The 22,105-nt window shown below is 30.0% G+C and overlaps 1 protein-coding gene across 2 annotated transcripts in view; it reads right to left on the reverse strand.

The window, feature by feature from the left end:
• The window catches only part of LOC136976650 (mitogen-activated protein kinase 1-like), a 75,892-nt gene extending 58,319 nt beyond the window's left edge, over positions 1-17,573 (reverse strand). Inside the window, exons 1-4 of one of the 2 annotated variants that reach the window (XM_067271997.1) lie at positions 17,198-17,573; positions 9,910-10,036; positions 3,041-3,096; positions 476-665 (exon numbers count right to left, since the gene is read on the reverse strand). In XM_067271997.1, coding sequence (XP_067128098.1) covers positions 476-665; positions 3,041-3,096; positions 9,910-10,036; positions 17,198-17,316 — 492 coding nt within the window. In that variant the 5' untranslated portion in view covers positions 17,317-17,573. The remainder of the gene's footprint in view (positions 1-475; positions 666-3,040; positions 3,097-9,909; positions 10,037-17,197) is intronic. The other variant, XM_067271996.1, reaches the window with a different exon arrangement.
• Positions 17,574-22,105: the final 4,532 nt, after the last annotated feature.

Below are 22,105 nucleotides of genomic sequence, written 5' to 3' on the forward strand. Positions count from 1 at the left end.
AAAACATGCTCTTGTCCTTAATTACTTATATATATTATATAAATTACGTCTTTCTCCACTTTGAACATTCTTGTGAACCAGGACTTGTTACACCAAGGGAAGTGAATCACAATTTCTAGGTAAAACACCTTTAATGTAACATAATCCTGCTCAATTCATCTCCAGCTTCCATGTCCTCCTTTCCCTCAGAATGTAGCTTTTTTTAACTTCAGTTTCTTTACATTTAAATACATACTTCTTGGTGTTTTACTTGGAAATTGTGTGATTTGCTTCCCTTGGTATAATGTCCTAGTTCACAAGAACACAAAGACATAATATTTATAATTTATCAATGGTAATGTATTAAAATATGAATAGTTATCCAATACATATATTATGATCAATAATAATAATAATAAAATAAAACATATCAGTATAAAATACACAGTCCATTAATAATGATAATTTTATAATTACTAAAATTATAAATGATTACCTTTAAATCACATGTTGTATTTAATAATAAATTACTTGGTTTCAAGTCACGATGAAGCACATTAGCTGAATGAATGTATTTCAAGCCTCGAAGTATCTGATATAAAAAATAGCAGATGTGATCATTGCTAAGCCGTTGTGTCTTTAGTAGCTTGTATAAATCTGTTTCCATTAAACATTGAACAATATAGCTATTTCACAGTTAAAAGAAATAATGCATACAAAGTATTTCTATTGTTTATGTAATTTGTTATACTATCGATACAATAAAATTTTATATTATATTGATATTAATATTTATTATTAAAATTATTAATACATAATTTATAAATAGAGGTATCCATTGTATAACATTGTAGTTACATTCCAAAAAAGTGCCATGTTACATGAATCCATGCTGTACAAATCAAAGGATTAGTACGAAACATAGGGTTAGGTTCCAAAAGTTAACAAAAGTATACTATTCTTGCATAAAGTCATACATTATTTGCATAAAGACGACATAACCCAAGATTATCTTCATTTGAAGCTATAGAAAACTTACAAAATATATAATTTTTTGAGTCTATTTATTTTTATCCTTTTCACAGACCATCTCAGAAGTAACAGTAAATTAGCTTGATGATATAAAAAATCTTCTTAAAACATCTTTAATTTTTTAATAATCTATTTATGATGTTTTAAGAAGACTTTTTATATCTTCAAGCTAATTTACTGTTACTTCTGAGATGGTCTGTGAAAAGGATAAAAAGAAATAGACTCAAAAAATTATATTTTTTTGAAGTTTTCTATAGCTTCAAATATACTAATTTTTTTTTCATTACAGTAGACCCCCCTATAACACAGAACTTATCTACTGTGTTATAGGGGAGTCTACTGTACTAAGAGAAATGTTTATTAAAGCAATCAATAATTTATTTCCAATCAATAATTAATTAACAATCACAATTAAAAATACTGTATTTTTATTATAAAATTTTTTTATAGATCACAAAATAAAAATATGCTATTAATCGAAAATTTGTCCTAGTGTTTGTTTATTTGAGCAATTTTTTCCAGAATTTTGTTTGAATATTTGAATTGTTTGAGTTGGGAACAGTTCAAGTACTGGGATACCACTGTATTTTGTTCATCATTTTTACAAATAATTATTTATGTATGGTTAAAAAAAGTTTAATAACAATTACTTAAAAATGTTTAAATAAACTTTACTAAATATGAGGATTAATCTATAAAAACAAAACATAGTGACAGTCTTAACCCTTTCCATGCGAGCGATCTACAGCAAATAATTGAGTGGAATTCGTCATGCGGCGCATTTTTTGCAGTTTTTGGATGATTTTTAAATCGCGATATTTCGCTTTAAAATCGCGTTATGTTTAATCTGTTTTTTGCGTTTGATTAAGAACATATTACAGTTTACGATTGTTTAATTTTTAGTTTAATAGAAATTTAAAATAATATTAAAATTTGAAGCTTACGAACAAAAGAAAAAAATAATTAATTTACAGAAAATCGCTAAACTTTGTACATTTGTTAGTTAGATACATCTGTCTTCTTTTAAATGAAAGAAACCGCAGCTCTCTAGCTAGAGCGGGGGAGAAGTTATTGTCATTATTTACACTACGACTCCAATTACTTGGCAGGGAGAGAGTCTATTTTACCGAAATATTTATGGCCCAGGGGTGGTCACGAAACACTTTTTGGCTTAAACAAAGTCAATCGACCTACAGAATAGCGAATCAAAGCTAAGATCGCTGGAAAATCGAATATAACGCAAAATAATCGAATTTTTTGATTAATTACGCCGAAAGGCGTATGCCGCATCACGAATTAACGGCAAGTCACGTGACATACGCCTAAAGGCGTTTAACCGCATGGAAAGGGTTAAAGGCTAGTCTGAAAGTAATGACAACAACACCTGGTTGACAGGAAAGTGAGGACAAAGAAGGAAAAAATTGTATGATCAGTTTCATTAAAGAAAACCTGATAAAAGGCACAAAACAAATTGAAAATTTCAATATTCTAAAATTCATGGGCAAATTTGAGACAGCATGCATGCTTACTTGAACAAAAAAAAGTATTGAATAATGGAGTTTGCACTTAAAGGTTGTGAAATTTTGTATGAAAAATTTCTCAAATTCTCAAACCATTTTAAATTAATTTACATATATTTAATATGTCAACCTTGTCATATTAAATATATGTAAATTAATTTAAAATATTTATTAGCCATCCTGTAAATATAAGGCAACTTCATTATTTGTCTTATTTATTCTATTTCTCAAACCATGTCAGAGCAAAACTGTATTGTAGAAATGCTGTGTTGTACAAGGGATACCTGTATTATACATAATTCAATATTTATATTTATATTTTATATAAAATAAAATTTTTCAATATTAAAATAAATTTTACAAAAAAAAACTCTATATCTTTCAAAAAATGATTGTTCAAATAATTATTATTTTTACCAAATATCAAAATGTATTTGATTATACTAATTAAATTATTACTAACAATACATTTTATGTATGCTATTTTTAATTAATATTGTAAAGGATACACATCTTTCATTTGGTCAATTGTAGGAGCTCGAAGAATATCTCTTATGTCAATAATCTAAAAATAATAAAGTATAAAATTTTTTTAATATAATATTTTGTAAGAAGTATTGTTCTGAAATGTAATAAACAATCAAGATTTCTTGATTAAGAATGTTTAATTTTCTTTCTTTTTTCATGAAGTTTCTGAAAATACAGAAACACAGGAAATACAGGAATAATCTGGTACCAGATTAACAAACTTCTACTGTATAAACCAATATTATTTTATGAGTAAAATAATTACTGACAGATATTGCTGGGTATTAAAATTTACTTTTGAAAATGAGTTCATGTAAGTTATTATTATTGTACATTTGTATTTAAAAAATTACAATTGTAAAAAAGTTAAAAATAAGAAAAACATTATAATTTATAATACAGAAGAAATTAATAATAATGAATGGGATCATTGTGAGTTACAAGAGAAATTTATAGTTATATTTATTTATTTAAATTATTTAGCTTTCATTTCTATTATATAACATTTAATAATTAATTTAGCATTACATTACATGCATCCAAAATATTTTCTCATGCTTTACAAATATTTAATTTAGCTTTATTTCTCATAATCTGTTAAAGACAAAATAAATTTTAAGTAAAAGTATGAAGTAAAATAAATAAATAGTCTTAATGAAAAAAATGTACAATGCATTTTGGTATTAATAAGTCAATAAACAGCTGAATTTACTTGTCAGTATCCAAATATGTATATATTTTGCCACTGATAAATTGGTATAGCATTTTTACAAATTTTAATAAATTTCAAAAATGAAACCAAACTTAACACAAAAATCTAATGTACACACACTGCTAATGTTTGATATTAGGGTAGAAAAATAAAAAACATATCACTTTTCAAACTTTTTCAGCCAATTAGAAAAATTTTTTGATTTTCTTCCACAATTTCTTATTTATTGTATATTGTATAAATAATGTCTTGGCTTTTGAAAACATTGAGACTTTAAAAATTTCCCAATTAATAATGATGGCCATTTTTCATTTCCTGTCATGTTCAGTCCTAAAAGAAGTTATATGTTTTTTGCCTTTTTTTTAACCTTCATGACATGAATCATTTTTGAATACTATTATTTTGTCTGTATTAAAATCTTCTGAGGTATAGTTTTGTAGAATTTTTAATAAATTTTTCAACAATTTCACACAATCCTCTTCACCACAACTTTTATTAAAAACCATTACAAGCCTTCTCTTAAATTTATCCAGTTATCTATTTGCTTTGAATTGATGTATTCAAAGTGTTGTTGAAATTGTTTAGCTTTTACTCAGAAATTTTCCATTAACAGAAATATTCTTGTCTCTAAACTGTACAAACCACTTCAGAGTCTGGATATGCAGAGTAAAGTCAAATACTTGCCAGATTAAATTGGGCTACATTACGGCTACTATTAATTTAATAATTAAATACTGAGTAATTTGATACTAGAAGTAGGTGTTAGTACCAGTGTTATTACTGGCAGTAGTTGTACTAATATAGCCCAATTTAATCTGGCAACTGTTTCACTTTAATACAACTATCAGGTTTAGAGATGTTTATACAGTCAAACCTCGGTTTACAAACTTAATTTGTTCCTAAAAGTTGTTCCGAAATCAATCTGTTCTCAAACCCAAACAAATTTTCCCATAAGAAACAATGTAAAATGGATTAATCCATTCCTGACCCTAAAATAGATTCATTTTTTTTTAATACCTTTTTAGCTGTATTTCATCCATAAAAATGCCTACAAATGCAATATAATATAATATCTATATCTATTCTATATATACAATATATTAAAAGCAAAATGTTTCTTCACTGCCAACCGAAACCAAAACTGAAACTAAGATTTTACAAATAAGTGCTATAAACAGACTCAATTCTGACTGCCAAAATGAAATATAACCAAATCAATCAAGACAGACAAGTACTTCTTTCTACTAACCACCCTTTCTGAACTTTTATTTTTCAATTGATTTGATTTCAATTTTAAATTTATATTTAAATTAATTAATTTTGATTTTATTTTTAATTTCAGTTTGTGTAAAAATCAGTTTTAATTATTATTTTTAGTTTTAATTAACTGGCTACCCAGAATTAATAATTATTATTATATTATATTAATAAGCCCTAATATAAATAACTGTTTTAAGTTAGTGGTAATGTTTATATTAATAAGTTTTTGATATTTAATTTAAGTACCTTTAAATACGGATTCATGGATGTCACTTATATTATGCAAATGTCAATTAACACAGTTTTTATTAATTTATTTGATTTAAATTCAATTGCAACATGTACCAATAAACAGTAGTAGTATCTTACTCTCACATGCATTGAAATCTAATTTGAATAACAATGTCATCAATTGTTCATGTTATGATGTCTAATGATGTGAGGCATTTTTGGTGCCAATAACTTCTGAATTGGTAGTCCTGTCATTGATTGGTTAGGCTGTCAACTTTCTTGAACATAGGAAGTATAAAGAGTTGACCATCGGTAGCTGGCTCTGCTGAGTAACTTGTTTGGAAGCAGAGTTATCATACAGCAACTGAAATAAATATGGTATCAAAATTTTGTTCATAAACAGAGGTGTTTGTAACCTGAGGTTTCACTGTAAATGGATATGCACATTTACATGCTTTTCTATTCTGCCTGATTCTGTTATACCATACATCAAAACTTTCCAAAATCCTCTCCTTGTTTTTCAGATATGTTTCAGATATGAAAAATCAATTTTTGATTTTTTCTTTGTGGTCTTTATAATGGAAATTTTACTGCTAATAAAATCTTTATTTTTCTCGTTTGTGTTTCTATCCATTTCACAGTGAAAATGGTAAATACACTAATTGGTCACTATCAGCAATAAAAATGTCAATACATGATTTAAATTTTACAGAGCATGGCATTATGATGAAGCACATTTTAAAATTGAATATCTTCAGAATACTTGATGAGAAAATCTCAAAATCAACATCCATTTGTAACCTTTAGTTAAGAGTTTTAATGACCCAGATTTGCTTGCCAAGATGATGCAATGGAATGACATGCCCAACATTTTTGAAGACAAAGGTAGCAATGCTGTCACAGTAACAAACAAACATTATGACAATTTGCTAACTTCATTCTTCTTTCTGGATTCTGACAGTTTTATCTTGCAGACATATAATTCCAATTAGACAGTGCCATCTCTCACATAGCAAGAGCATCAATGAAAATCATCAGCATCCAAGGTTTGCAGAAATTGAATGGCTTGCACACTACAAATTTAAATATTTCTGATTTTTTCTTTGTAGATATCTGAAGGACAGAAAATTCATAAATATGCCACACACACTGCAGGAATTAAAATAGAATATCACTTTGAAAATTCGTTATTCAGTTGAACATGCTGGATAAAGCTATGCTTTGCAGGGCACAGGAATGTTAGTCATCATGGAACACACTTGTATGACATCTTTATCAAGAAGTAATCAAAAATTCCAGTGTTTCATGTATATTAGCTATTAATTTGGTGCTTCAAATAAAGTTAATTTAAAATGTGTCCCATACCCTGTAGTATGACTGTTTTAGTTCTAAATAAGAAAATACATTTAATTAATTTTCTGAAGACAAAGTCCTTCCCGGAACATGGGACCACCATTTTTAAGTTCCAAACATTACACTTTTGGTGACTGACCTTTCCTTTTAGGCTACTGGCCGCCAAACAGTCCTTTTAAAAACACAAACATATATCTAATTACAAATATTAACATTTGTAAAGAAGCAGGAACTGGTAAAGTACGGACGTCTTCTATTCTCCATCATGCCTTCTTGGGGTTGGTTCGGCTTTTATCTACAACGAAATAGGCGCTGGTAAAATGTAGATGAGGAAAGCTACCCCCTGGCGACGATATTTTAAAATTATATTTGTTAATTTTCGTCCGATGGCGATAATTATGTTTAATTAATTTTCTGAAGACAAAGTCCTTCCCGGAACATGGGACCACCATTTTTTCGTTGTAGATAAAAGCTGAACCAACCCCAAGAAGGCATGATGGAGAATAGAAGACGTCCGTACTTTACCAGTTCCTGCTTCTTTACAAATGTTAATATTTTTAATTAGATATATGTTTGTGTTTTTAAAGGACTGTTTGGCGGCCAGTAGCCTAAAAGGAAAGGTCAGTCGCCAAAAGTGTAATGTTTGGAACTTAAAAATGGTGGTCCCATGTTCCGGGAAGGACTTTGTCTTCAGAAAATTAATTAAACATAATTATCGCCATCGGACGAAAATTAACAAAGAAAATACATATAGAACTCATAAATATGATTGGCCAATAATTCAGTTGTCAAATCACAGAACGTGTTTGCTATATTTCAAAATTATTATATTTTAAAATTTTCACTCTAAAAAGTTAAAAAATAACTATTTTACAATACTAAGATCTAAGTTGTCAATCTGTGTTTAAGAATAAGATCATTAATGACTTGAAACCGTGTCGTGCTTGATTCTTGTTGACTACGAATACAATATAGTGGCAAAACGTAACACAATATAGTGCTTTCGTCGATTTTCGAGTCAACAAAAATAAGATCATTACTTTAGGCATAAAACATTGATGAAATTTTGAATTTTATGTCATGCAACCAGAAGCATAATTCTATTCAAAATCAAACTTAATATCATCAGTATCCATTTCCAGGATTCAAAATTACTGAATGTCCGGTTGTCCCAGCCAACCAAAATTTTATTTGGATTATCAAATGTCCTTAAAGTTGTCCAGTGGGCAACCTCGTTTATTTTCTCATTTTTTATTAACTTTTTTGTACTTTGTGCATATTTTATCCTGTTGAATATGTAATATATAATAGTAATAGATACTTTTTTGGTAATAGTAGTAGTAAAAACAAATCAACCAAGTCTGTTTGAGACGTCAAACTCTTTTAAGACAGCAAATTGAATACAGCCACCAAAAAGTACAAGAAAAGAAAGCACATAAGATGAGAAAATAAAAGAATTAAGCATTGACAATTGGAAGAAAAATATCAATTTATGAAGTAATAGTAATTTGTATAAACTGTAGAATACTATTAAATTTTAAATGTTTTTATTTATCTTAATGTTACTATATCATTTTAAATTCATTTATTTTACTCAGTTGCTTTTAAATTATAAATTTGATTTGAACTGAAATAAAATAATTTCTAAGACATGCTACTAAATTAAAAATTCATCTTTAAGGTTAAAATATTTTGTAGTATTAATTCAATTTTATTTTTTGTTTTACCCAAAAATATGTAAGAAAAGGCTTATTTTTGCCAGGAACAATGCTTTTTTGAAAGCAGACAAGTTTTTGTTTTATTCATATTTCAAATTGAACAAGTTGTACAGTGTTTTAAATGCAGAAAAATTATAGTCATCTTAAATAACAGTTTTACTTTAATGATTAAATAACAGGTGCTAATACCTGATTAACAAATTCTTTAATTCATTAATCAGCTGTTCATATTTTCATTTAACTTACATGGAGTATTGAATAATATATTTTACTCAATATCTGATTAGTTGTTAGTTTTATGTACAGTACATATTAAAAAGAATTTTAGTATATGATCCTGAATGTGATTTTTAATACTGTAGACAATTATAGCTTTTCATATATATATACTCTTTTATTACAGAATTCTTTTGTGTGAGTTTTTAAATATAACTTTACTACATTAAATTTTGAATAAGAATTCACCCAATAAAAATTTATAAGTCTACTCAATGTTTCTAAGTTGGTACCTACTGTAAACAAACACCTTAAAGGTTGCCTGAGGTTGAAGATTTCTTTTTATGTATAGATCTAAAGAACAGCTATATATTAAGCAAGCAATAAAAAAAACTTTATTTTTTATGTAATCATGGTAAACTTTTTGTATTACTTAGTAGTTTATAAAAATGATATGCACCCTGTAGTTTGAACAACTAATTTCATTATAGGACAGTCAGAAAGCAACAGCTAGCTGCCCACTTAACTAGTAAATATTCTTAATTTCTAACTCTGCATCCCCTTGAAAATGAAAGTGAAAGCATACAAAATTAGACATAAAATAGTTTCCAGATCTTAAATTTTAAGTTAGCAAAATGTGATCTCAAAACTACTTTGACTCATAAAAACACAGAATGCATCAAGTCTACAGGAATTAAGTCAGAACAAAAATAAAATTGAACTTAGCAAGAATTTCAAGTAAAAGAAGTTCAATTTATTCAGTCTATTAAATTGTAAAAAAATAAAATTGTAATAGATTTACATTTAACAAAAACAAAACTAAATGGATTACCCAAATGGCTTTACATGATAGAATTGAGGAAATAAAATCTGATTGTCCCAGGATTAAATAGATCAACTAATAAATGTATTGAATTTTAAACATTTTAGAAATTTTTTACAACAGCAAATAATAGAGCTCACTGTAGATCAGTTATATCAAGAGGATTTAACTCACAATAAACAGATGAGGAAAAATAAAAAGATAGCAAGAGATTTAGTGAATTAGGAGCTAGTCATCTGTGAGCACATTTGTTCTTATCATATTACTTGAGCTTATGTATAGGATAAAAAAAGAAATTAAATTTAAATTTAAAATATTTGAAATTAAACAAATTCTCTGAAAGTGGACTGAAAAATTTGAAAATACTAAAACATTTTTTAATAGTAATAAAAACTTCATATAACAGAAGTATAATTTAATTACTACAAAAAATGAGATCTCTATTCTTAATGTAAAAAATAATTTTGTCTACATTGTAACAAAAATATCATATGATATTTTTAAATTAATTTATTTTAATTAATACAGAAAACTCACATTTTCATGGTTAAACCTTGTAAGAATTTTGATTTCACGTAATGTTCGTTGACAGTATGTCTGATGCTCAAAAGGTGAAATTTTTTTAATGGCAACTTTCTGTTTTGTTACATTATCATATGCAGACCTATATAAATAAAAATAACAAAGTTAATATAAAAATATTTATTATACTATCTAAAATTAGAAATGATATATAAATCTTTTGGAGTACATTGTTTCTGAAAATTAAAATAAGATTTTAATTTTCAGAAACAGAAAAACATAAGAATTAATATTCTTATGCAATCATTCAAATCATTCAGCAGTATGAGTAATTCCACGGAAAATTGGTCATTCTAGGGTGAAAATTTTTTTCACTAAATAATACTTTTCTTTGCTCCTACGATATTATCATATCTCTACATGTAAAAAAATCATATTTTTGGCAACAGTTAGTCACGTGATCAGGCACCATCTTGGATTTTTCCAGTTGTTGTTTTGCAGCACATGGTGACTGAACATTTGAGCATATAAAGGAAACTATTTTCTTGTTACTTTGAGAGCCTGGATGACTTGTTGATAATAGTAAAGGGTAAGTATCTTTAGATTATAAATCCACGTAGAAAATATAATAATTTAGAATCCTTGTGAATATAATGGAAATGAAACGGACCAACTATTGATCTGTCACATCCGTTACATTTTATTACAAACTTCTCTATATCTTGGTCATTAAGTTACTGAAACCTTTGTAATTACACATTCTTCTAATGATTTTCATCACATTTAAACATAACCTCATGCAAAGATGATTGAAGTAATGCTTAAGAAAAATTTGCATGTAACTGATGTAACAGTGCATTGTAACGGATGTAACAGGAGAGGTTATATCAGTTATATTATGTTTCATTAATTTTCCCTTTTATTTAGATGGCAGATTTACCAGAACCACCTGGCAAAAAAATAGCAATGACAGCCGCAGAGAGGATGAGAAAATATAGGGCCAAGATGAGTGCAGAAAAGATAGTTGAAACAAAAAGAAAAAATGCAGAAGACCAGAAAGCTCATAGACAATCCTGGACAGATAGTAAGAAATGCTCAGAGGCAGCAAAATCAAGAGAGAGGATGAGAGCTATGAGAAAACACAAGAAAGAACTTGATCCTAATCCGGACTTGTCCTTAAATTCCCTTCAAAGTCTTTCATCACCCCGCAGTCATATGAGAAAGCAGTCTAGAAAGTAAAGAGAACTTTTTCCAGTATCACCAAGAAAGCAGAGATCAATTGTGAAAAAACTAGCAGTTCAGTATGGAATTGAAACTAAAAAACAGCCAAGGACACGAGAGGACAGTGATAATGAGACCAAATGTTTGGTTGTAGAATGTTATGAGTGACATTATATCACGACAATGTCCAGGAATGAAGGATTATGTAACAGTTCGTAAGGGTGGTGCCAAGGAAACAATACAAAAAAAAAAAAAAAGATGAATATGACTGTGATGGAGGCACATAGACTTTTCCAAGCAAGAGCATCCTAGGGTTAAAGTAGGAAAATCATTATTTGCAAAGTTAAGACCTGCACATGTGAAATTATCATCAGACAAAGACCACAATGTTTACTGTTGCAAGTATCATGAGAACGTCCAGTTACTTTTAGATGGATTTAAAAATGCTGGTTTCAGTTTACCTACGCTTGACAAGATTGTGAGAAACTCTGTTTGCATGTGGGTACCAAGTTGTTGCCTGAACAAATGCACAACATGTGATAAGGTGTCTGCCTTTGTTGACCAGTTGGTGAGAAATGTTTCATCTGATGATGAAATTATATACTATCAGTGGGATTCAGAGAATAAGAAAGAAGCCACAAAGTCTACTGCAAAATATGCAGTTGAAGTTCCTACTGAACCGCTGACAATGATGGGGCATCACTGCTTTATTGCAAAGACTCAGCTAAGATGCAAGTTCCTATAAAACAATCTGAGCACAGAAGAAGCAGTGATGCAGGTAGACTATTTGGAGAACCTTGCAATTTGACAACAGAATGAAATAATGGCTGCTCACTGGGTATTTGAAGGGGTTACACTATATACAGTAGAGCGTTGTTTATCCGAATCAATTAAGAACTGGGGTTGTTCGGATAACCGATTATGTACGAAAAATATATTAACCTATCCCATGTTGAAATTTTTCTCCATTGCGTGTCGCTTCATGTCGAATTTTCGTTGATGTTAAACCTAACGTAAATTTTTAAAAATAATAATCGTGGCTATTGTATCGTTAAAAATTATTTCTTTATTTTGTACAAAATAAATATATTGAAAAAATAAAAACAAAAAAATTATATTTTGGAAGTTAATCTAGTATCAAAAACATTCGATTCAGCACGACACAATCTGACTGGAACACTTTCAAATAAACGACGCTCTACTGAACTTGTGTTATAACACAGAATGGTTCTAGCACAAATTATGTCGTCATGTTGCAAGTCATCACTCACTACAAGTTTTCAATGTTATCTTGTAACTGGGTTATTTTAGAAGAATATTTGAAGAACAATGCACATGTTTCCACCCTCCATATATGCTCAGATGGAGCTCCCAGCCAGTTTAAGATCAGGTATATTGTTTCTCTTGTCTGTGAGCCAAAGACTGTTCATCCCAGTTTGAGTTCCATCACTATGACTTTTTTTTGGACAGCTCATGGAAAGGGTCCAGTTGATGGTGTTGGTGGCACAATTAAGACAGCTGTATGGAGAAGTATTCTTCAGGGAAAAAATGTCATCAACAGTGCAGAAGAGTTCTTTGAAGTAGCTAAAAATGTATCTGACAAAGTTAAAGTACTGTTTCTCTCAAAAACAAAGATACAAGCCTGCAGAGAAAAAAGGGACCTGAGAGGACAAATAAAAATGTTCCAGCAATTCCTGGGCTAAAAGGTTTTCAAAAAGGTTTTCTATTTTCAATTATGAAGCACATCTGATTTTCAGTGCTGTGAAATTTACTCCAGGGAATTTGTGTGGCCAATGAAAAATGTGTTTGCACATTCAACTCTACTGTTGGTAAAAATAATATAAAAAAACAACAGTTACAGACATCTGTGTTGGAGACTATGTAGCAGTTTTTTTATGAAAACGTTGAATTTTATGGAACTGTAAGTGAAATAGCTGCGAATGGAGATATGCTGGTCAATGTTATGCAGCCTACCAGGAGAGGTTGGGTATGGCCAACTAGAAAGGATGAGATATGGTATGAATCAGAAAATATATTGAAAAAAGCTGATTCTCCTGTTTCTGTTAACTCTAGAGGGGTTATGGTTTTTAACTGAATTTGTACAGTACATTGGAGTTGCAGGTTACATCCGCGACATGTAATTATTACATGACCATCAACAAATGAATAATTTTATAAAAGTTTCAATGGTTTTACATTTTTTTTCTTCTGATACTGCGTTATATGTTTCATATAAATTGTGCAATAAAAAAATATAAAGTTTCAGAGAAGTTTGGCATTTCATTAGTTACCAAAAATGTAGTGTCCTTTCATGTTACATCCATTACAAAATTTTATAATCAATTTTCACCAAAGTTTATTAAGATAGCAAATGTAACTGTTATATTATTTGTCCTATTTCACACAACAATGCTATAATTTTTAAGAGCAGTAACTTTTTCACATTAAATAAGATTACTGAAAAACCTGGACTGTGTATGTTACATCTGTTACAATGGAACATCCTGTATACATTTTAATATAAAATAAACTTAATTTTTCACAAATATTTATAGGAAAAAATTAGGATTACTTATAGGATTATTGATGCCAAAAATTTCTCTTTGCTAGCCTACCTTTTAAAAATGAAAGAATATTAACATCTCAACATGAATGTATAGTAGTGCCTAATCATGTCTAAAACTATCAGACTTGATTTCAAGTACATTAGTTGACTTATCACAATATTAAGAACAATTCTGCCTGTTGGTGTTGGACTATTTTCAGATTTAACAAGATACACTAGTGAACACAATATGATAAGCAATAACTAACATGCATATTGAACTTTCATAGTGTAAATAAATATTGAGTTCTTCTTTATAATGGTACAAATTAAGTTTTTTGCATCTATTATATACATATATATATATATACACACACACATACATGCATTCAGATATAGTTTTACAAATAATTATTTTTAAATCAGTTGTATCATCACTTGATATGATTGAATTATTCAACTGAGATCATAATGTTCAATTGAGTTTGGAGTTTGATCTGAAAATGAGCCAGATGGACTTGAAAAATATTTTATACCAAAAATAAAAGTGGCCAAATAAACACAAAATCAAATAAAAATAAAATTTTAAATTTAAAGACTAAAATTTTAAAATATGGACTTCAAAAACTAATTGTTTAACATCATTCCATAGAACAGTACAATTTGTATTACATTATATATAGCTTGCATATTTTTGAATAGGTCTATCTATACTTTGTAAGCAGCATTAAATGCATACATTTATTACTTTTCTAATATAGATTATATTTTAATAATGTTCTGAAGTTGGAGATGATAAATCTCTGCAAATGTTTAACCAATACATTTCTGTTGATACATCTAGAATAAGGCCAATATATATTATTTTGTGTTTATTAAGATTCTTAAAACCAAAATCCAACCTAAATTTTTTTGAGAGTCAAACATTTTTAAAGAATTCTTCAAAAACATGAGCATTTCTAGGTTACATATCTCAGATGTCTACCAGAGTAAAAACTATTCACTAGTTAAACATCTGAATCCAAAACTTTTAACATTTTTAAAGTTTTTCAAAACTTTGCTATAGAAAAAGTAATTTTGGATTGGATTGTAAATTATTTCTCACCAGATATTATCCAATGAGTCATCCTATAAAAAGAAAATGAGTCTGTATGATCAATACAAGGAAATTATTCTTTTTCAACATTTTTATACTTGTTTTAGTTTTGATGAAAATCATAAAAATAAATACTCATTCCTCAAATACTAATATTTAAAATAATTTAAATAATGTTTAAATTACTGATATTTTCTTTGACTTCTCTTTGTACATTATTTATAAATGATAGAGATCCATAAATAAATAATATCTTATTAAAACAAAAAAAAGAGCAATAACATTAGAGCAATAGAGAAACTTTATAGAAAAGAATATATGGAAAGGGTTAACGTTACCTATGGTTCCAAGATGGCAGCTCATCCGATCCCAGCAAGGAAACAGTGGGGATGCACGTTCTAACCTAACCTATTCTAATAATTTTGTTGGTAATAATTATGGTAATTTATTAGAATAGGTTAGGTTAGGTTAGGTTAGAACGTGCGTCCCCACTGTTTCCTTTCTCCTATTTGCTGGAATCAGAGACAAGCCGCCATCTTGGAACCATAGGTAACATTAACCATGGAAGGATATAAAACTTTATTAAACTGCATAAAACAATAAATAAAAACTTGAAAAGCTAAAATATTATATTCACCACTTAATATTAAAACCTTATTTTTAGCAGAATCAATTTTAGGGTTACAATCTTTAAATACTTTCACTTTACATATTTCTAAGCTTTGGAATTAGCATTATGTAATAAAATTATATTTCTGCAAAATAATTATTTTTATAATATTCTGTTCATTTATTTACTTGAAATTTTCTTTTGTAAATTTATGTTATTTGAATTTTGTATATTCTCAATTATTTACTTAACATTTAAAATTTGAAGCTGTTCAAATATGCTTAATGTTGCAATTTTTCCAATATTCTAATTTTTATTCATGACTTGAGATGCTTAAAATATAAATTAGACACAAAATACTCTTTATGTTCAATAAATCTGTTTTGTATGTTGCATTTTAAAGATAAATTTTCAAAAACCCTAGTTTTTGATTTAGTACACATAAGCCTAATACAATAAAATATCTGTTTCTAAATATGCATAAAAATGGCAAGATCTTTTGCAATTAACTATGATCAAACATTGAATTAGATACAGAATTAAGATATCAGTTAATTGCTGTGCAAAGTTATTTTTATTTTTAGATTTCATGTATGAGGTTGTCTGCATTTTACTCTGTAAAACAAATATAATATTGCTAAGCTAAATCACCTAAACTTCAAGATATTAAATATTTAATATCCAAAATATTTTTCAGAACTAAATTCGTATCATATTATAAAACATTTTTTTTTCAATTGGATATTTAATTAACATTTTTAAACAAAATAACAGATTAATAGTTTAAACAAACCATTATGACAAGTTTAATCATACTCTTATTACATATTTTAAACATTTTTCTTTTTCTATTCTAACACCAGAAACAGAATTTTCCTAAAACGTTTAAATAATTACATATTTCTTTTAAATTCTAGCAAACAGACTGATGTACTTTTAAATAACAGATAGAATTACTTTCAGATATGAAATAGTGTATTTACTATGTGCAATAAATTTACTAATTAACATATATAATGCATGACAACTAATATTTTATATAATTTCTGGCACTATCATCCATGCTTTTAGAAAGTGGTTTTAATTTTGACAAAATCATACATACTAAACAGATTTATAATTTGCCATTTGGAACCATGCCTTTATTCCTTGTTTCCTACTTTATTCCTATAGGATCAAAGTTTTATTTCACAGAATCAAACAAAGAGGCAAAACACATCACAACTAACGTATCAATCAAGGTAAAGAATCAAATAAAGGATGTCGAATAGCCTGGTGTCGTTACTTAACACTTCATCACGTATAAAAGGCTTATAGGATTTATAATTTTATAACATTATGAAATTTTGTTTCTCTAATTTAAATTACTTGTCAGTATTCTGCAACAACTTCCAGTAAATGCTATAACAGACACAAGGTAAATCGTTGTATTATCCTATAAGTAAACAAAAATTAATCTTAGATTAATAGTTGTTTATTTTATCATCAGAAATTTATAAGACTTTAAAGTTGTCTCGTAACTTTAAACAAAACCACCATAAATTCAACATCCTCTATAAAATTTCATGCATTTCTAAGTAAATAAAACTACAATGAATGTACTTGAATTAATCTTGTAGATAAACTTTGGTTTCTTATCATACTGGTCATAGTTTAACATCATAAGACGATTAAATCCAGCAATTACTAATTAAACTTTGTGCCGAATTAAAAGCTGCAGAACATAATTCTCTATTATCAGTTAGGTTAATAAATAGTTTACAAAGTGCGCTTTATTTTTCAATTGTTTTGATGTTTAAGCATACACGTAATATGCACATCGAATACTTACACAACCATTCCATAAGCTCCCTCTCCGATGTAGGCTAAATTAGTATAACGAGGACCAACTTCAAAAACCTGATTTCTAACAACCTCAATTGTTCTGGTATCGTTTCCTTTGGTCGCCATATTTTTGATCGGTTGAAGTTAGGCTTAAGACAAGGCGGATATAGTCACTTTAAAGCCGTTTGGCTATCCACGTGATTTTCTTATTTCTCATTACATTATGAATCAGTTATATTATCCGAACGTTTCTCTCTCTTCTGCGATCTCTCCTATTACAAATCTAAACAACAAATATTTTTCTGGACTTTGATATAGTTGACAGACGCCAAGATTGCCCCCGAATTCTGTTTTTTCACTACTAGATGGCGCTGTAGAAATTTCATTGTAGTATTCGGAAAACGAAACGATTTTGTCGTATTGTAGTGTGTACGTCAATGAATTATTTAATTGCGTTTATAAAAAGAAATAAATAAAGTTTGATGCTTTTTCCGGATGATTTATAGTCCGGTTAATAAAATGTAATTGTCATCAACCAAAAGTGACAGATACAATAATGAATTTATTACCGAGTAATCGGATTGAATACGTCACACATTACGATATATTGTAGACACGTTTTCTTCCTTCTAAAGGTACAGAATGGTTGTAATAAAAAGATCCCTACTTAACGTTATCTTAAGGGATGCATAGAAGTCCAAACGCAAGTAAATTTTATATGCTGACGTTTCGGGACAAGAGCGAGTCCCAAAACGTCAGCGTATGAAATTTTATCGCGGGTGAACAATGCGAAAAATACTATATTTTACTACGGCAGAAATGCGTGACATTCTTTAGTAGCACCACTCTTGGAAATAAATGAGGAAAACTGAAGCTAAGTAAGTTAAATTCGTTGCCTCTGAGAGATATTGACAGGCCGGAAATTAGGCGAAAATTTTGCCAGAAAGTATGGTTCGCTTTAGTTCGCTGAAACACCCCTAGGTTCGCTTTTAAACACTTATTTTTCTGTAAGAATGGTTGTAGGAATTTCTTTTTGTTTGTTTTATTAATTAATATTCACAGAAATGATGTATTATAGCGTGCATTTTTTGTAAATCTAGACAGATAAAAGATAAAAATACCTCATTTCACTTTTCCATAAATCATGAACTTAAAAGAAAACGGATTGCAGCGATTTCTCGACGAGGGAACAAGGTACAGTCTCTTTGGACCGACGGCCGGATGGCCGAGCGGTCAAGGTGGCAGCCTACCGCTCTGGGGGACTCGGAATCGAATTTGAACGGGTCGAATAATCTCCAGGAATTTTTCGGGGGGTGGTCCGTTCGGATATATCGGGCCCCGTCCCTCACCACCCGGTCGTCCAATTGTGGGCCTGGCCGAACCCATAACGGGCTTACTAAAAGACGTCCTCTTAGTGCCCACAGGGCGGAAAGAGTTAAAAAAAAAAGTCTCTTTGGATCCCAAATCATAGATATGCAATTTGCAACAAACATTTTAAAGAAAAGAAATACAATATTAGCAACTAGCAATATTAAAATAAAAATTCTTCCGCCAAATGTAATTCTCTCGGTTTTTGAAGTTTTCTAAACACAAATACTTTAGAAAAGTAGGAAATCTAAAAGACGACATACTGGAGAAAATTCAGAACCTCGGAAAAAAAAGTAAAACAGCAATATAAGTGCTTTATCACAATTTCTTTTAGAAATAGTTGTAAATAATGCGACATATACGTACAAGCGTAGGCACACATTGTTCATTTTCTCTGAGCAAATCACAGTACCAAAGGTTTTTAAATTAAAGATAATGGTTAGAAGAAATGAAAAGCAGAAAGGTGTCATCATAGAATTGAAACGATGTATTAAGTATTTGAAAGAAAAATTGTTAAAATTGCAGAAGTAAAAACAGTATCATCTTTACAATCAAATCTGAAAACTTCATAATGGAGCTGAACTTGGTGATTAAAAAGCAGATTTTTTTTTTTTTTAATTGAACAAATTGAAGCCTTTAGGAAAAAATATGTTGAATCTACAGTCAAGATTATTGTTTTATTAGTATCAACATCATCAACATGTTATAGGTTATTAAGGTTATTAAGAGGTTCAAATATTTCGCAACTTCTACATGAAAAAACTGGAGACTTGCGTTGGATATTCCAAGGAAGAAACAGGCATTACTTTATTAATAAGAACTAGATTAGTAGCAGAAGAAAAATCAGTGATTGAGATAGTGAAAAACTGAGATTCTATATTCTTGATGAAATGTCAATAAAACCAAAACACCAAAACACAATAAAATTTAGACACGCTGCTTGGGATGAGTGATGTTGATGTAGATGCATTTGTTGTTATTGATAAATTGGCTAACAAACTACTTCGTATTTTATTTAAAGGAATATTAACATTTTACAGAATACTAATTTTATTTTTTTATCATTTATTTATTTTTAATTTTACTGGAGAAGAATTACAAGATTAATTATAGATGCTCTGAAAGCAGTTGAGGAAAGTCGTTTTAAAGTTGTTTTTATTTAACAAACAACCGTGAAGTAAATGTAATAATATTGCAAATTTTATCCAAGAAAAGCATTAAACATGAAATCCAACATTCAATAGATATTAGTAAGACGGCCGGATGGCCGAGCGGTCAAGGTGGCAGCCTACCGCTCTGGGGGACCCGGGATCGAATCCGAACGGGTCGAATAATCCCCAGGAATTTTTCGGGGGGTGGTCCGTTCGGATATGTCGGGCCCCGTCCCTCACCACCCGGTCGCCCCATTGTGGGCCTGGCCGAACCCATAATGGGCCTACTAAAAGAGGCCCTCTTAGTGCCCACAGGGCGGAAAGAGTTATAAAAAAAAATCAGATATTAGTAAACCACTATTTTTAAATTATGATCCCTGTCATATAGAGGGAGTGCACATCACGTCACATGACTCCGCTCACATATACAGAGACTGCGCAAAGAAGAGCGCGCCATATTTGTTGATATTTTTACGTTACCTTGCTTGATGTCAACGTGAAAGAAAGGAATTTTTACCTGGCTTTGCAGCCGATTTGAAAGGTAATGATTTGATAAAATATAAAAAGAAAGCTTCTTTTATTGAATGGGATCCATACGAAATAAAACAAACGGATTTTTCATTCAACGATTTAACCACGTGGCCAACTACAGAACATGGAGGCAGTAAATTATTTGGTTTTAACAACTAACGCTGTCACACTGGATCAGATGAAGGCATACAAGTCACTCGATGCTCATAATTATTTGACAAGTGGATTCCACACTAATACATTCTGGAATTGGCTGATCAGTTTTTGTGCCCGAAATGCATTCTACTAAAAATTTGATTGTGGTTAATTAAAGGCTAATTTTTGTAAAAATTTAGTCTACTTTGCTCCAGTCAGTTCCTGATATGATAAGCCCTCCAATTTATTATAGCCATATTTATTAGGCTAATTAACTTAATCTAATCTTAATAATAGGTTGTTAGAGACTTGCTCAACACACTATAGTGACAAAAGAAAAAAATTTAATGGTAACTATAAATACAACTTAACTTAAAATGTGAATAAATATAAAATTACATTCATCTTTATATTAACGCAGTTATGTTATGTTTTTTTTTTTTTTTTTTTTTTTTTTTTTAAACTCTTTCCGCCCTGTGGGCACTAAGAGGGCCTCTTTTAGTAGGCCCATTATGGGTTCGGCCAGGCCCACAATGGGGCGACCGGGTGGTGAGGGACGGGGCCCGACATATCCGAACGGACCACCCCCCGAAAAATTCCTGGGGATTATTCGACCCGTTCGGATTCGATCCCGGGTCCCCCAGAGCGGTAGGCTGCCAGTTATGTTATGAGTAATGGAAAGTCTCACGTGAAGATACGTACAGTACCTTTCCTACATCAAAATTAAATCATTACGAACGGCTCTTGATAAAATATCACGATGAATAAATCCGCTTGTCAAATAATTATGAGCATCGAGTGATTTGTATGCTTTCATATCATCCTGTGTGACAGCGTTAGTTGTTAAAACCAAATAATTTATTGTGGGTACGTTCGTAAAGTCGTACGAGTTAAACGAGAATGACGTCATCGTTATTCTTATTTCGTTAGACTTTTCGAACGATTCGTTTATAACTAAATGGCTGTTTCTAAAATCGAAGATATGAATGTTGCTAGTGCAGCCATATCCGAAATATTTTTCGTAGATTGCTTCGGGTGGACAGTTATTTCAATCATTTCACATTTTAATTCACAATTTAAACACTCGAGTAGATTTAGAAACATCGATATCGTCGGGCGCCATTTTCTTAACGAAGTAAACTAACTCTTTCCTTCGTGAGCTTCGTTAGAGTTTCGTTCAAAACGTCATCACCGCAGAGCGTGCGCACTGACCGAGACGACTACTTTTCGAACGATTCGTTACTAACGCGTTTAACTCGTTTGACTTTACGAACGTACCCTGTGCCTCCATGCAGTGGCGTAGCGTAGTGGGGGCGGCAGGGGCGGCACTTTCAGGGGGCGGCAAAATTTCACAATAAATACACAATACACATTACACCTGTACAGTACACAATAATGTTGATTGTTCTCTGACGAAAAGTTCATTGGAATTACTGTATATTTTAGTTTTTTGAATGGAGATACCTAAATAAGGGGGCGGCGAAATTTTCCTCTGCCCCGGGCGGCTGACACCCACGCTACGCCACTGCCTCCATGTTCTATAGTTGGTCACGTGGTTAAATCGTTGGATGAAAAATCCGTTTGCTTCATTTCGTATGGATCCAATCCAATAAAAGAAGTATTCTCTTTATATTTTATCAAATCATTAATGACCTTTCGAATCGGTTGCAAAGCCAGGTAAAATTCCTTCCTTCCATATTGACATAATAAAGTGATCAAGCAAGGTAACG

The sequence above is a fragment of the Centruroides vittatus genome, unplaced genomic scaffold (genome assembly GCF_030686945.1).
Source record: "Centruroides vittatus isolate TY-2023 unplaced genomic scaffold, ASM3068694v2 contig_417, whole genome shotgun sequence".
Taxonomy (NCBI): Eukaryota; Metazoa; Arthropoda; class Arachnida; order Scorpiones; family Buthidae; genus Centruroides; species Centruroides vittatus.